Raw genomic sequence first — 17771 nt, forward strand, 5'->3', positions numbered from 1 at the left:
ACTGCTATTATTTTAAGACATTACATTTGGGGCCATTGGTTCCATGGTAATAAACATTGAGAGGCTATTCTCACAACAAGGCCACAGTGTCATCTTACTGCTGTTTCACTTGGGCAGTACTTTCCTCGTTTTTCATCTAACAGCACTGGGAAATGACACTTTGTCTTACTGCCAAATACCATAGAGAATAAAAAAGAATTCTTGGAGTAAAAACTAGAAAACAATTTTGAAACTGCTTGATGACATTTTTAAATGAAAAGTAATATATCATTATTAAATATTAATGTATGCCTTAAGGATTAAATTCTTAGGGACAATAAAGTTTTTTATTTTTTAAAGATTTATTTATTTACTTCAAAGTTACACAGAGGCAGAGGAGGAAGGGAGAGGGAGGGGAAATGGGAGGGGGAGAGGAAGAGGGAGAGGGAGGGAGGGGGACAGGGAGGGGGAGGGGAGGGGGAGAGGAATGGAGAGGGGAGGGGGAGAGGAAGGGGGAGGGGGAAAGGAAGGGGGAGGGGAGGGGAGAGGAAGGGGGAGGGGAGGGGAGAGGGAGGGGAGGGGAGAGGAAGGGGGAGGGGGAAAGGAAGGGGGAGGGGAGGGGAGAGGAAGGGGGAGGGGAGATGAGGAGGAGGGAAGGGGGAGGGGAGGAGGAGGGAAGGGGGAGGGGAGGGGAGGAGGAGGGAAGGGGGAGGGGAGGAGGAGGGAAGGGGGAGGGGAGGAGGAGGGAAGGGGGAGAGGGAGGGGTGGGGGAGAGGAATGGGGAGGGGAGGGGGAGAGAGATAATGTCTTCCATCCACTGGTTCACTTCCCAGATGGCCGCAACGGCAGGAGCTGCTCAGATCAGAAGCCAGGGGGCCAGGAGCTTCTTCCAGATCTCCCATGTGGGTACAGGGGCCGCAAGACTTGAGCCATCTTCCATTGCTTTCCCAGGCCACAGCAGAGAGCTGGATTGGAAGCAGAAGATGGCCCAAGTCCTTGGGCCCCTGCACCCACACGGGAGACCAGGAAGACGCTCCTGGCCCCTGGCTTTAGATTGGAGCAGCTCTGGCCGTTGCAGCCATCTGGGGAGTGAACCAGTGGATGGAGACCTCCCCCACCTCCACCCCCTCTCTCTCACACACACTGCCTCTCACTAACTCTGCCTTTCAAATAAATAAATCTTTAAAAAAATAGTGGTTAAAAAGCATTCTATGTGACATAACCAGAAATAAATTTTATTATCTGTTTTGACAAAACTTCAGAAAATTAAAAATATCTTGACACCAAATGCTTATGTTCAGTGGTATATACAATAATTATCTAGTCTCAACAAATGATATGTAAACTATTATAAAATGTTTCCCTCTTCTGGATAATATTAAGAAAGTGATGGGGATAAAATCTCAAGTAATATTTTTTTAAATAGAGCATGGATATTCTCCATGCAAAATTAATCCTCCAAAGTCCAGTACTAAGAATCAATAAGGGAAATATTTTACATAGTTATATTTTTTCCTTTGCATGTTAACATAATTGTTTTAGGTTAAGAGTTGCATGCTAGATAAATGTATTAAAATCACACACACACTAGAATTAAGAAAGACTAACTGTCTAGTCAACAAATTGAATTTTTTAAATGAATACATGGGGCTGGCACTGTGGAGTAGCCAGTAAAGAAACTACCTGTGGTGCCAGCAACCCATATGAGCACCAGTTCAAGTCTCAGCTGCTCCACTTCCAATCCTGGTCTCTGCTATGGCCTGGAAAAGCAGTGGAAGATGGCCCAAGTCCTTGGGCTCCTACACCCACATAGAAGACTCGGAGGAAACTCCTGGCTCTTGGCTTCAGTTGGCGCAGCTCCAGCCGTTGTGGCCAACTGGGGAGTGAACCAGCAGATGGAAGATTCCCCCTCCCCCGTGACTCTCCTTCCCTCCTTCTCCCTCCCTCTCCTTCTCCCCCTCCCCTCCCCTTCCCTCTCTGCCTCTCTGTAACTCTGCCTGCAAATAAATCTTCAAAATAAATAAATAAATGAATACCTAATTGGTGAGAAATAAAAGGAACTTCTCAGAAAAGAACACAAAAGTATTAGCAATATTTGCTCCAAAAAAGTACATTCTAGATGCATTTACCATGTAAGAGCAAAACCAAGGAGATTAAAAATAAGAGAAGTGGTCTCCTGAAGTTGATCTCTGTGCCCTTCCCACAGGAGAAGAGGAGCTAATCTGATTAATCAACTTATGCAACGTCTATTATGCCTCTCCATCTTCCTGAGTGTTAGAGCCCATGATTTCAGGATGACCCACCATCTCTTCTTCTCTATTATGGTGCCTACTAGCCACTGCTTTGAGTTACTGCAGGAAGGCACGAGGTGATAACATTTCAAAAACTGGACTCAACCAGCTGCTCCCAGAAAAGCCTCCATTAGACAGTTAAAAGCTCAGTAAAACTTCAACTCTCATTTGGCTTTTTATGTTTTCACACTGAGGCCCTTCACGTATCAGACAAAATGAGAAGGGCAGCTTGGCGGACCAAGATCAAGCACTTTCGAATCTCCTAATCAAATTCCTGCACAATACCATCTTTTAATCTACACATGGACACAGCATCCAAATCTTGCTGAGCGGTCTCTGTCACTTTTCTCCATCCCCTTCATTCCTCCCCCAAGACAGATTTTGAATGACAGAACAGCCACCGTGGAAATACACTATGACTAAAGCAAGTAACTGCCTGCCTGTAGCTTCATACAGAAGGCACCAGTCAAGACCACTCCCAGCACAGCGACCAGAGTCAGCAACTACCCTCCGAATGCTATTACCCATTTATCAAAAGTGAGTAAATGGGGCCAGCACTGTGGCATAGCAGGTAAAGCCACCGCCTGCAGCGCCAGCATCCCATATGGGCACCAGTTTGAGTGCTGGCTGCCCCACTTCCCATCCAGCTCTCTGCTGTGGACTGGGAAAGCAGTGGAAGATGGCCCAAGTGCTTGGGCCCCTACATTCAAATGAGAGATCCAAAAGAAGCTCCTGGTTCCTGGCTTCAGATTGGCTCAGCTCTGACTGTTGCAGCCATCTGGGGAGCGAACCAGTGGATGGAAGACTTCTCTCTCTGTTTCTGCCTCTCTGTAATTCTGCCTTTTCTTTTTCTTTCTTTCTTTCTTTTTTCTTTTCTTTTTTTTTTTTTTGACAGGCAGAGTTAGAGAGAAAGTTCTTCCTTTTTTTTCTGTTGGTTCACCCCTCAATTGGCCGCTACAGCCGGCGTGCTGCGCTGATCTGAAGCCAAGAACCAGGTGTTTCCTCCTGGTCTCCCATGTGGGTGCAGGGCCCAAGCACTTGGGCCATCCTCCACTGCCTTCCCGGGCCACAGCAGAGAGCTGGACTGGAAGAGAAGCAACTGGGACAGAATCCGGCGCCCCGACCGGGACTAGAACCCGGGGTGCTGGCGCCGCAGGTGGAGGATTAGCCAAGTGAGGCACGGCGCCGGCCCTGTAACTGCCTTCCAAAAAAAAAAAAAATACATCTTTTTTTTTTTTTAAAGAAAAGTGAGCAAAGAAGAAAATGTAATCCATAAATTATGAGAATATTCTTATTTCAGAGTTTGTGTTATAGTCTAAAACTAAAAATAATCTGAACTTCCACAATTCCTTTCAGGAAAACTGATCCACATAAAAGGTGTAGTTCTAGACTTATTTACCTTACAGAAGTGACAGTAGCATTTTGCCACTTCTAAGTCATTAGGACCATTATAGAAGAGGCAGTGTTAGAAATGTTCCTATTGTTTCCTGTACTTTTTAATTTTAAAACCATTTTAAATTATTTCATTTAAAATGAAATACAGAACGACAGTAACAAATTAGCTACAGTTAAGACCAACCCAAATAAATTCAAAATGCTACTATCAATTCTTCATTTTGGAAACTGAGTTTCAAAAAAGAATTCTAAGAAAATTTGCTTTTTTTTTTTTTTTTTTGACAGGCAGAGTTAGACAGTGAGAGAGAGACAGAGAGAAAGGTCTTTTTCCGTTGGTTCACCCCCTAAATGGCCGCTACCTCTGTGCACCAATCCAAAGCCAGGAACCAGGTGCTTCCTCCTGGTCTCCCATGCGGTTGCAGGGCCATCCTCCACTGCACTCCTGGGCCACAGCAGAGAGCTGGACTGGAAGAGGAGCAAAAGAACCTGGCCCCCAACCGGGACTAGAACCCGGGTTGCCTGCACAGCAGGCGGAGGATTAGTCTAATGAGCTGCAGCAGAGGCCCGACAATTTGCTTTTAAAAGATGTTTACTTTGTCCATTATGTGGTCAAAGTAGAATACTAGCTAACAATGGTAATTAATATTCACTAAGCACTTACTATTAAGCCCTTCACACACATTTCTTTATTTTAAAGCTGACGAATATATTAGCTACATTAAGTACACTACCATCCCCTTTTTGTAGAAAAGGAAAGGATGGAAGGGTTTAGAAACTTCTGTCCCAATTACATCTATAGTGAAGCCAGGATCTGAATCCAGGCAGTAAGACTCTGAGATAATCATATTCTACCACTATTTTACAATATTAAAATTCTACAGATTTTTTCCAAGAAATTTTATTATAAAATTAAATTAACTAACATTCAAGCACTGTGGTAGTACAACAGTTTTCCATGATATTTTGAGAAACACTATAATCATGAGAGAGAATATCTGCATAATTTTACTTTCAGTATGGTTTGATTATGTTGTAATAATTTATACATTATTCAAGTAGAGAATAAAAATATATGAACCAAAAAAAGGAAATAATTTGCACCTTGAAGTTGTACAGTATACAACTGAAAGACCTCTATGCTTACAACATTTACCTTCTTGGCCTACCAGATGACTCAACTGCACCACAGGGTGATAGTACTACCTCAGATGATTCTCAAATGAACTAAACAATGTACAGCATGCACTCAGAGTCTAGCAAAAGTAAGCATGGTTACAAGTGATAATTAGTAACAGGGACGAATTCCCTGAAAACACACACTAGTAACTGTAAAAAGAGGAAGACATATGATGCTCCTAATATAGTTTATAACCAGCCTCTATGTGTTTCCACTTTTATATCTTTCAAACTTTTGACTCTTCACTCAATGTTCTTCCAGTAAACTTCCATATTCATTTCCATCTACATTTCCATAGCACTTCACCTTAAGGTGTTCAAAACTCACCATTTTAAATCTCTAACTGTATTTTATTAATTTGTTAAGCAGAATTGTAGATATTCCACAGAATTAAAACACAGAAGAGCCAATGTAGTTTGTTTTTTGTTGTTGTGGTTTTTTTTTTTTTTTTTTTTTTTTTTGGAATGGGACAGTCTTTCATCATATTTTCCCGTTAGTGTTTAGGTAAAGCTACATTTTGTTTTTCTTTTTGACTGAGTAACAAAGCAGGTAAGATTGACTCAAAGGCAGATTCAATTCAAAACAGACTTAAGTCTACAAAGATGACAGAAACAGTCCTCAGATGTTTGCCCAACATCAAGCAGAGACCATTATGTTGAGACAGAATCTTCATGTAAGGATAATTCACTCTAAGTTTGACTCTTTAACTTCAACAAGTTCATCTGTTTAGAATGTAGATGAAGGAGGAATTGAATTCAAACTGACAAAAAAAAATTTTTAATTACCATGGTAACTCCAAATTTCATGGATAGTATCTTCAAAATTTGGGTATTCCCACCTGAAGTTGAATTTACAACCTAATATAGCAAATATTCTATAATGATAAAGGGTGTGCTTATTTCTTTCTAATACCTCTTTCTTTGGGTTAATATAATTTCCTATATTATAAGGAAGTGGCTTTTCAATTTTCTATGGCAAGGGAAAACATGATGTATAACTCTCACAAAAAGAGAAATTAGTACTTCTTACTCTGGAGCACCGACAGAAGGAAAGGTCTGCTTCCCTCACTAGCTCAGCAGCAGCTGTTAAATGAAAGCTCTGGTTTCCAGGCGTGCTCACTTTCCAGCTGACTTTATTGAGGCTGAGAACACTAAGCAGGAAGGCCTCAGAGCCATTTCTGCCCTGCTTTCAGGAAAACATGTAATATCTACTGGTTCACAAGAGTAGGTCATTCAAAGTAGCATATTATTTCCAAGTTTGTAAAATAGTATTAAAAATAGTTAAGAGAAAAATGCAGATTATCAGTAGTATAATGGCACCTCAGCCACGGACCCCTGGGCACTCAGGGCTGAAGTGCTGAGCTACTGAAATGAAGCCACGGCTACCTGCTTTGGAACAGTGTTAGATATTTCAAATCCACATGACTGAAAACCACTGAGATGCTTATAAATAGTAAGAAAACTGGAGAACATCTTTCTGCAAACGGCAACTTCTAGCACTGCTTCCTGACAAGTATGTGTCACGTTGAATAAGTTATTAGTAACGTATCATTACTTTCTACCTTTCTTTTATGATGAGTTGTAGAAGCATCCATCTCTTCCTCCCCTATATTATCAATTTGTGAAGTTGGACTACAATTCATTCTCTCCTCTTCTTGCCTTTGCAGTCTGTCTGCTACAGCCTGGATAGCTTCTGTCCATTCTTCCCTATAAAAATGAGCAAAAGTTGCCATTAATGTAAGATAGTAAATGATTCAAATAGTGTTCTTTTAACAAAATGCAAAATTAACACAAGTATGATCTATTCTCAGATCTCGTTCTCTCCCTTTACTGTCACCCTAAGGAGAAAATAAACCTTAAAAGCATCTTCCCTGCAGGCTGTGTCTCTGGTAGTGTTTATTGAGGTACACTAAGGAAGAAAAGAGAAGCAAAGGATTATGAGAGGTCTTTAACAAGTTCATGAGAAATGCATATTATGAAAAACTTACAGATGGATTCAGATTTTTTGCACCAATATAAATCTAACAATCTCATTTTACACAGACTTTCTGAAGTGTTCTTGTATTTTAGAATTCAGTTAACACCATTTAAAAGCATGAATTTTTATTTGTCTGTACAAATTCTAATAAGTAAATTAACCTACAAAAGTTTGTTACAGGTTTTCTAAAAATTTGTTCATTTATTTGAAGAGTAGAGAGGGAGACAGCCAGCCAGCCAGCCAGCCAACAAGGGGCGGAGTGGGACGGGGCCAGGGAGGATACAATCCAGACAGCCAGACAGCCAGCCAGCAAGGGGCAGGGTGGGGCAGGGCCAGAAGAGGTATCTTCCATCCATTAGTCCACTTCCCAAATGGCTGAAACAGCCAGGTCTGGGACAGGCAGAACCCAGGAGCCAGGAAGCCCATTCATGTCTCCCATATTGGTGACAGGGGCCCAGTCACTTGGTCCATCACCTGCTGCCTTCCCAGGATTGGAAACAGTACAGCTGGGACTCAGGTTGGTGCTTGAACATGGGAAGCAGGCACAGCAAATAAGGCTTAAACCACTGTGCAACATCACCAGGCCCTGTTGTAAACATTCTGTTTAGCCACTGTTAAGTCCATCAGGAACATACACAAGATATTTATATGGTTCAACAAAGTTCCAATAAAGGGTTTTCAAAGCTAAAACTTCTCACTGTTCCAAGATCATAGGTTGCTTCTACAAATCGTAAGGTGTAGTTTGCAGCTTAAAAACTGTTTCAGCAACACCTGTGTCAAGCTTTGTTTAGCTTTTGTCAATGATCATTTTTTTCCCCACAAAAGCTTTAAAATCTGGTCATGCATTTAGCCTAGCAACGAAGGTGTTGGTTCAAATACCTGTGTCCCACACTGAAATGCTTAGCTTCAATGCCCAGCTCCAGTTGCTCATTCCAGCTACAGACCCTGGGAAACAGCAGTGACAGCTGAAGTGACTGGGTTCCTGCCACCCCTGTGGGAGACCTAGAAATCTTTCTAGACACCATTCTGGCTCCCAGTTTCAGTACCAGCACAGTCTCAGATGTTGCATGCATGTCAAGTGTGAGACAGCAGATGGAAGATCTCCTTTTGTTTCCTTTTTCTCTTTCTGTGTCCCTCTCTGTTTCTCAAGTAAATAATTCAGCATATTAACAGTTCTTTTCATTAGTGCTTGACCATTCCATTATCTGAGGAACCATGAATCTGAGTTCACTGTCTATTTTCTCTCTGTGGTTTTAGTCACATTGTCTGGAAACTTTGTGAACTCATTTTTGAATGAAGCCTGAAACACTGCACATGAAAAATTAGATACTACGATGCCTGGGAAGATATAATCTTTCATTAAAGAGTATTTACATTAGCTTGTAGCAGTCTCCTAACAGACTGACAAAGGTGGATCACTTTAACACAATTTCAGGATTCAAATAATTGAGGCTAAACTTCAGTCCTCCAAAGGTAAGTCTATTTCCACTTCGTCCTTTCTTACAGAGTATAGTCTTTGAAGGTATCAACTTCTAAATGTAGTAAAGGTTTACTATGACTCTTCTCTTTGGCAGGCCCTGAAATTCCAGAATTTGCTCCCAACTCTGGAAGCTACTCAAAATCTCAACATCTCCAACACTTCTATAATTAGCATGTACTCTTAAGAGAAAAATGTTCATTTTCTTGATTACTTTTTTCAGGAAGTTTTAGCCCTATATATATATTTTCAGATATATTGTCTAATCAGTCTTTTTTAAAAATTTTGTCCAGCTTTATTAGGAGTTCTTAGCTGAGCTACTGGTCCAGAATGCTTAATTCACTATAATTCACAATAACTGAACTACAATCCTATACAACTATAAAGGGTAGAAAACATGTGCAAAAGAATATTGAGCCAAAGCATCTCACTAACTGAAAGATGGCCTCTAGTCTTCTAATTCCTAAGTAACTGGAAAATGCAATCAATTTGAAATACCAAAGTGGAGCTACAGAAACTAATGGAACAGAATAGATTAAAAAATAAAACCACACATATAAGGTCAACTGAACTTTTGGCAAGGGCGTGATGACTGTATTATCTAGAAAGGATAATCTCTTTCAACAAATAGTTCTAGAACAATTAGATAAACACAAACAAAACAATGAAACTGAAACCTTCTCTTATACAAAACCAACTCAAAATAGATTAAAGACTGGAATTTTAAGATCTGAAACTATAAAACTCCTAGAAGAAAATGAAAGGGAAAAGTTGGCTACATTGGTCTTGGAAATTTTTTTCTTAACATTAAAAGCCCAGTCAATACATCAAATACAGACAAAAGGGATTCAGCAAATTAAAAATGTTTCTGTGCAGCAAAGGCAACAATCAGCAGAATGAAAAAGAAAATTAGGGAATGGTATAAAATATTTGGAAACTGATGTCTGATAAGGGGTTAATATTGAAAATATATAAGGAACTCCTACAATGCAATGGCAAAAACTTAAGTCAAAAGAAGATATACAGGGCCAACATTGTGGCACAGCAGGCTGAGCCGCTGCCTAAGATACTGGCCTGCCATTTGGACGCTGGTTCAAGTACCAGCTGCTCCACTTCCAATCCAATTCCTACTAATGTCCCTGAGAAAGCAGCAGAAAATGGCCTAAGCACTTGAACCCTGTACCCACATGGGAGATGGCGAAGAAGTTCCTGGCTCCTGGCTTCCCCCTAGCCCAGCTCAGCCCTGGCAGTTGTGGCTGTTTGGGGAGTGAACCTGCAAATGAAAGATCTCTCTGCAACTCTGCCTTACAAATAAATAAATAGATTTTAAAAGAAAAAGAAGATATACAAATGACCCTTGAGTACATAAAAAGATGCTCAGCTTTGCTGATTATTTCCAGGTCAAAACCTCTTAGGACAGCAACCATTTAAAAAAAAAAAAAAAAAACAGCAGAAAATAACAAGTGGCAACAAGAATATGGAGGAACTGGAACTGTATGCAGTGTTGACTGGAATGTAAACCTCTGCACCTGCTGTGGAAAATGGTATGCAGCTTCCTTAAATCATTCAAAACAGTCATCAGATGAACCAGCCATCCCACTTCTGGGTATTTAGACAAAATACCTGAAATTAGGAATTCAAAGAAGCACTTTCCCTCCTACTTTCACAGAAGCATTATTCGCAATAGCCAAGAAATAAAAACAACCTAAATATCCATCATCGAATGAACAGATAAAGAAAATGCAGTAAATACATACAATGGAATATTCTTCAGCTTCAAAAAAGAAAATTGTTATTCTAAGTATTAGAATAGTAGGGTAGTATTAGGAAATTATTAGAATTAGGGTATTATTCTAGGTAAAACAAGCCAGTCGTAAGATAAAAACTGCATGGTTCAACACATGGGAGGAACTCTGAGGTAGTCACATTCATAAAAGCAAGAAGTGTGACAGTGGCTGCCAGGAGATGGGGACAAGGGAGCCAGGGAGAGCTGCTGTTCAGCAGGTATGGGACTGACTTGCATGGCTGAGGGATTAGCCATGCAAGAGGGAACACTTCCAGAGACCCCCATACAACAAAATGTACATCATAATGTTCTGTACACTTAACATTTAAGAGGACAGATCTCATGTTACATATTTTTAACCATATTTTTTTTTAAATGCACAAGAATACCCAAGAACTTTCTTTCTTTCTTTTTTTTTTTTTTTTTTTTTTTGACAGGCAGAGTGGACAGTGAGAGAGAGAGACAGAGAGAAAGGTCTTCCTTTGCCGTTGGTTCACCCTCCAATGGCCGCCGCGGCCGGCGTGCTGCAGCCGGCGCACCATGCTGATCCGATGGCAGGAGCCAGGTACTTCTCCTGATCTCCCATGGGGTGCAGGGCCCAAGCACTTGGGCCATCCTCCACTGCCTTCCCGGGCCACAGCAGAGAGCTGGCCTGGAAGAGGGGCAACCGGGACAGAATCCGGCGCCCCGACCGGGACTAGAACCCGGTGTGCCAGCGCCGCTAGGCGGAGGATTAGCCTAGAGAGCCACAGCGCCGGCTCCCAAGAACATTTTAATTAAAAAGTGATAAAGGAAGTGTTGGTACTTACTAGAAGATAAAAGCATCGACAGTTTCTGTCATTAAAGCTGCATGCTATTAGTGACAGAATGACAAAAAGATGAAGGGGAGATCAAAATGTCTTGATATTTATGCATTAGGGTACTTCAGAAAGTTCACGGAGGGGCTGGCGTTGTGGCTTAGCGGGTAAAGCCTCTGCCTGCAGTGCCAGCATTCCATATGGGTGCCGGTTCAAGTCCTGGCTGCTCCACTTTCGATCCAGCTCTCTGCTATGGACTGGGAAAGCAGTAGAAGATGGCCCAAGTCCTTGGGCCCCTGCAAGGGCATGGGAGACTTGGAAGAGGCTCCTGGCTCCTGGCTTCAGATCAGCCCAGCTCTGGCCATTGTGGCTATTTGGGGAGTGAACCAGTGGATGGAAGACCTCTCTCTCTCTCTGCCTCTGCTTTTCTGTAACTCTGCCTTCCAAATAAGTAAATTTAAAAAAAAAAAAAAAGAGAGTGAAAAATAAAACTATCTTAAAAAAAGAGATAAAGTTCACAAAAAAACATGAAATTTAAAAGCTAAGTTTATTTTGAAATCCACATATAGTTTCTTTCTGCTTCTCCTTCTAACTCTGACTTTCAAATAAATAAATAAATAAACTTTTTTTTTAAAAGCAGAAACGAACAGGGGCAAGCATTGTGACATAGTGGGTTGAGCTGCCTGCGAAGTTGGCATCCCATATGGGCGCCGGTTTGAGTACTTACTGCTCCGCTTCTGATACAGCTCCCTGCTAGTGCACCAGGGAAAGCAGCGGAAGATGGCCCAAGTTTCTGAGCCCCTGAATCCAAATGAGAGACCTGAATGAAGCTCCTTGCTCCTGGCTTCAGTTTGGCCCAGCCCTGGCTTTTGCAACCATCTGGGGAGTGAACCACCAGATAGATATCTCTCTCTCTCTCTCTCTGTCTCTCCTTCTCTAACTCTGGCTTTCAAATATATAAATAAATAAATCTTTAAAAAAAAAAGAAATCCCACGTACTTTTTTCCATTAACTTTTTGAAGACTTTTTATATGCGCAGATTTCAAATTATTTTGCAACAAGATAAATTTAATTTTTAATTCTACTTTCCACAAATGTTTTTTAAGATTTTTAATTTTTTTATTTGACAGGAAGAGAGAGAGATAGAGAGCGCAACTGTACAAGAGAACAATCTGTTGATTCTCTCTCCAGATGCCTGCAACAATTCCTGGCTGGGCTCAAAGCTATGAGCTCAGCACTCAGTCAAAGTCTCCCACAGGGGTAGCAGGAACTCAGTAACTTGAGCAACTACCACTGCCTCCCAGGGTCTGTATTAGCAGGACGCTGGAGTCAAGCACAGAACCAGGCATCAAACCCAAGCATTCGTGTAACACGGAATGCTACTGTCCTAACTGCAGTCTCAACTGCTAGGCCAAACATTTGCCCTGACTTTCCAGAAACCTTCTTTTAAAAAGATTTATTTATTTTATTTGAAAGGCAGAGTCACAGAGAGAGAGACAGAGACAGAGACAGAGAGAGACAGAGAGAAGAGTTAGAGTTAGAGATAGAGACAGAGACAAAGACAGAGACAGAGACAGAGACAGACATAGAGACAGAGAGGTCTTCCATCTGTTGGTTCACTCCCCAAATAGCTGCAACAGGTGAGGCTGGGCCAAGCCAAAGCCAGTAGGTTCATCCAGGTCTCTGACATGGGTGCAGGGACCCAAGGACTTGGGCTATCCTTTGCTGCTTTCCCAGGCACATTAGCAGGGAGCTGGATTGGAATTGGCACACCATGGACTCAAACAAGCACCCATACAGGATGCTGGCACCTCATGGAGCAGTTTAAACCACTGCACCACAGCACTGGCCCCTCCACAAATTTTTCCAAGTTCCCTCATGTATGTGCTATCTATAATCAGTAAGAAAATAACAGATATTCAATAAATGGAGCCGAGGCAACAGGCTCATCATTCAGAAAAAAAAAAAAAAAAAGAGTTCAACCTTATAACCTGCACAAAAACAACTAAGACTGAGTATACAACTGGTTAAGGCAGAATATCAAAGAGAGTAAGTTTTCCTAACTTTGACTAAGACTCCCCTAAGTCCTTGCTGACATTAGATTAAAATCAGAATCTCCAAAATCAGCTTCAAGGTCAATATAGAAAAACATACTCCAAGGGCTGGTGTTGAGGTCCAAAGCTGGTTATGCCAACACTTGTGACGCTGGCATCCCAAATCAGAGTGCCTGTTCAAGTCCAAACTGCTCTGCTTCTGATCCCACTGCCTAATAATGATCTAGGAAGGCATTGGAAAGCTTGGGCCCCTGCCCACTATGTGGGGAAACCAGGAAGAAGCTTGCCTGGTCCAGACCTGGCTGTTGTGGCCATCTGGGGAATGAACCACTGGATAGAAGATCTGTCTCTTCCTCTCTGTTGTTCTGCCTTTCAAGTAAATAAATGAGTAAATCTTAAAAAATAAATAGGCCAGCGCCACAGCTCAACAGGCTAATCCTTTGCCTGCGGAGCCGGCACACAGGGTTCTAGTCCCAGTCGGGGTGCCGGATTCTGTCCTGGTTGCTCCTCTTCCAGGCCAGCTCTCTGCTGTGGCCTGGGAGTGCAGTGGAGGATGGCCCAAGTACCTGGGCCCTGCACCCACATGGGAGACCAGGAGAAGCACCTGGCTCCTGGCTTCGGATCAGCACGGTGAGCTGGCCGCAGCGCGCTGGCCACAGCGGCCATTGGAGGGTGAACCAATGGTAAAGGAAGACCTTTCTCTCTGTCTCTCTCTCTCACTGTCCACTCTGCCTATCAAAATAAATAAATAAAATAAATAAATAAATAAAAGCACACTCTAATGGCCAATATAAATATGCTGCTTTTCATTTTTACTAAAACTGTTACTTCTACTCACAAATGTTAATGGAAACCAATGATTTTTCAGAAGAGTAGCGTGGTATTATTGTGGAAACAGCAAAAGATTTTAGAATCTCAAGATCTGGCATAAATCCAGCTTTGTAAACTCAAATGGCAAGATGAATCATGCTTCAATGAGATGTTCCAAATCCACTACGAATAACATTTTCAGAGAATATATATTGACAGGGAAAAAGCTCCACTCCACAGCCAGTCAACCAATACTGTGTGCTGGGCTCTGGACTCTATGTACTTAAAAAAAAAAAAAAAAAAGAGTAAGGAAGGCATGATCCTTGCTATAAAGAATCTTACAGTTCAGGAGGAAAGGCAAACCAAGATTGTAGTCAGGGTATCCTTGATATAAAAAGTACAAGATTGAGCAGGGGGCCCTATCCAGTCTATGAGTAACAGAGGCTTTGTAAGAAATGTGACACTTTAAGCTCACATCTGAAAGATCATAGAAATTAGCCCAACCATGGGCATGGGTGGAGGGTATAAGCACACAGAGAACTCAGTATATGAAAAGACCCAGAGAAGGTGGGGGCCAAAAAGGACACACAGATTCACTGCCTGCAATGCACACAGCTGCACAGAATAAGACTGCAGTGTGTAAAAGAAAACATCAGTGCTCAACTCTGGTTAGAGAACTAGAATTATGACTAATTTCTATTTTTTTATTTTCTGTATTTCTTATGTACTTCCATTTATTCTGTTGATCAAAAGGCATTATTAAACGAATACCTTACCATTTGTTAGAGTACTTTTTTGAGGCTGAGGCTGTTTTCATTAAAATTTCAGACCAGTCTGTTAAAACTTCATTTATTCATTTGGAAAATAAGATTAATAATACCTAACTTTTCCACATTTCTGATTAAGATCAAACATGATAACATATGCACAGGCAAATGATTTTGTGATTATAATCACCAACCTAACTCAGTGTCAGAGTCACAAAATAAAAAATATTAAATAGAACTGGGAAGTGAGGACATGGTTGCTGGTGGTAGTTCGGGAGCTTAAAGTTGTGGCCCCGGGGCCAGTGCTGTGGTATAGCAGGCTAAGCCTTGGCCTGCAGCACTGTATCCCATATGGGCACTGGTTTGTATCCCAGCTGCTCCTCTTCTGATCTGGCTCTTTGCTATGGCCTAGGAAAGCGGTAGAAGATGGCCCAAGTCCTTGGGCCCCTGTACCCACGTGGGAGATCCAGAAGAAAACTCCTGGCTCCTGGCTTCGGATCAGTGCAGCTCCGGCAGTTGTGGCCATTTGGGGAGTGAACCAGCAGATGGAAGACCTCTCTCTCGTCTCTCCCTCTCTCTGTAACTCTACCTCTCAAATAAATAAATAAATAAATCTTTAAAAAAAATGTAGCCCTGATAAAGTTGGTGAGCAAGTTACTAGTGCAATCCTCCCTATAGAATGGAGATGGTCAGTGACAATCATTCCTAGTATTTTTCCCTCCACAGAGCTTAGTCAGATCCAATCTCAGAACCCTTCTCTAATTAATACCACAGACAGCCACTTACATTAATCTATGCTGGTATGCTAGCTTTTGTTATCACTAGTCTCAACATTCCAAATATGAATACAATCAATTCTACAATTTAAAAAAAGGTAGCCTGGTTATAAAAATGTCTTTTGTAATTTATATTTTATCCTGTAAATGTCTTGCTTACTCTGAAGAAGCATTTCTCATGGCATTTCCCAAATATTTTGATTAAGTGTTTTGCAAGCCCACATTACACACATATATCAGAACAAAATAATTAAGAGATGGCAGCATTTTACAAATAAATGTATATATATATATGTTTACAAATGGTAACGTCAAATACAAATGCATCTTTAGATTATTACTTTTTCACAGAATATAAAATATTGAGTTTCTTACCTTTCTTCTGGAGTATCTACATGAAATGTTCTCTCTATGACAGTGGTCCACTGGAGACATCTGATAATAAATGTGTTTGGCTTTGGTCGTTCTGTTTTCATTAACTGGCACTCTAGAAATAAAATGTCTCTTTAAATATATAGATATAAATCAAGACACATATAAATCAAGACACAAACTTTTTAAAGTTTACTTATTGACTTGAAAAGCAAAGTGACAGGAAGAATTTGCTGGGGAGTGGAGGAAGGAGGGAAAGGAAAGGAGTTGGGGAGAGAGACAGAGATTTTTCCATCTGTTGGTTCCCTCCCCAAATGCCCACAACAGCAAGGGCTGGCCAGGTTGAAGCCTGGAGCCAGGAACTCCATCAGGGTCTCCCATGTGGGTGGCAGGGTGGTAGGGACCCAGGTACTTGAGCCATCACCTGCTACTTCCCAATGTGCTCACCAGCAGGAAGTTGGATGGGAAATGGAGGCAAGACTCCATACCAAAAAGTCTCATATGGACTATAGCTGTCCCAAGCAGCAGCTTAATCAACTGCACCACAATGCCTGGCCCCAAGTTATATAAATTGAAAATAAGAAATATAAATGGTTGAGAGTTATGTAGTTCTACTCTACAAACAAAACCCAGTGCAAATGCACAGCATTCTGTGGATCTCCACTCCAGACTGCTCACAACCTGACCTTGGTATTCCTTTCCACTCCATCACCCATTCTGGACACATCAACCAGTGAAAAATTAAATAAATTTTTCCCAAATATTCCATGTTCCTTTCTATGTACATACCTCTGCTCTAGCTGTTGTTGCTATCTATAATGCCATCCATTGATTTTTATATTTACCCATAAGCAATCATCAAAAATCTAAATATACCCATTCTTACCAGTCCAGAACAAGCCTGAGTCCTTGTATGAAGCCTTTTGTAAGACCTATTCCTAGACTACTGCTTCCTGATATTCTCACTACTTATCACCATATCCCTTGCTCTCACTCAGCATGCCACTTATTGTACTGCCATTTTAAAGAAGCATCCATATCCACATCTACCTTGTAAGGCTTTTGACAGCTGCTTTAATCTAGTATTCACAGCCCCTAGAATCAGCTAGACAAAAAGTCATTAAATTCTATCAGGTAACAGCCAAGAAAAGGTCAATGAAAAGAAGCACAGTATAATGGCTCAAAGTATGGATGCTGACACCAGTGTGCCTAGATTCAGTTTCTTTTCTAGCCGATACAAAACCTTGGAAAAGTTCATCTCTCTGGGCGGCAGCTAACTGAGATGGCTCCTGATGCACTGCTGCTCCCTCTTCGGCAGTGGAGACAGTCAATGCAGACTCTCCACAGGATTTTTTCACCAAGCTACACAGACCCAACCTCAGAATCCTTCTCAGTCTAACACTCCAAGCAGCCACTTGCAAGTCATCTGTAATTATCTCTTCCACCTTTATTTTTCACAGCATGTTTTAATCTTCTACAATGAGATGATTAACTTTTATATATATATATATTTTTTTTTTTTTTTTTGAGATCGTACTCTTAGCACCAAAAACTGCACCTGACACCCAGGAGACAAAATATTTCCTAACTGAATATATTCTGACAGTACTAATCCAACAAATAATCTTGTTAACACAGGAAACAAAGACTTTCTAGAGCTCTTTCCTTGTAAATACAAAAAGGGATGGGGTTTCCAGGACAAGTGAAGGTGTGAGGCTAGTAAGGCGTTAGTAGAGCTATGTGACACAGCAGGAGAGAAGATAGGGTTAAGCTGCTGCCTGCAACACAGGCATCTCATTTGGGCACCAGTTCAAGTCCTGGCTGTTCCACTTCAGATCCAGCTCCCTGCTAATGCACCTCGGAAAACAGTGGAGAATGGCCCAAGTGCTTGGGCTCCTGCCACCCACATGGGAGACCCAGAAGAAGCTCCTGGCTCAGGCTTGGCCCAGTCCCACCCACTGCAAACATTTGGGAAGTAAACCAGCAAATGGAAGATCTCTTCCTCTTTCTCTCCCTCCCTCCCTCCCTCTCTCTTTCTCTATCTATCTTTCAAATAAATAAAAATAAATCTTAAAAAAAAAAAGTCCTTTCAGAAGGTTTCAGAGAGCGGTTA

General features: G+C 41.5%; 1 protein-coding gene across 5 annotated transcripts in view; it reads right to left on the reverse strand.

The window, feature by feature from the left end:
• Positions 1-17771, reverse strand: part of AKT3 (AKT serine/threonine kinase 3) — a 308783-nt gene that overhangs the window by 106635 nt on the left and 184377 nt on the right. For all 5 annotated transcript variants that reach the window (XR_007909725.3, XM_070055614.2, XM_051820800.3 and 2 more), the window contains exons 4-5: positions 15662-15773; positions 6404-6548 (exon numbers count right to left, since the gene is read on the reverse strand). Coding sequence is in view for 4 of the 5 variants with exons in the window: in XM_070055614.2 (XP_069911715.1) it covers positions 6404-6548; positions 15662-15773 (257 nt within the window). In the remaining variant the exon portion in view is untranslated. The remainder of the gene's footprint in view (positions 1-6403; positions 6549-15661; positions 15774-17771) is intronic.

The sequence above is a fragment of the Oryctolagus cuniculus genome, chromosome 13, assembly GCF_051225735.1.
Source record: "Oryctolagus cuniculus isolate XC-2025 breed Fujian yellow rabbit chromosome 13, ASM5122573v1, whole genome shotgun sequence".
Classification (NCBI taxonomy): Eukaryota; Metazoa; Chordata; class Mammalia; order Lagomorpha; family Leporidae; genus Oryctolagus; species Oryctolagus cuniculus.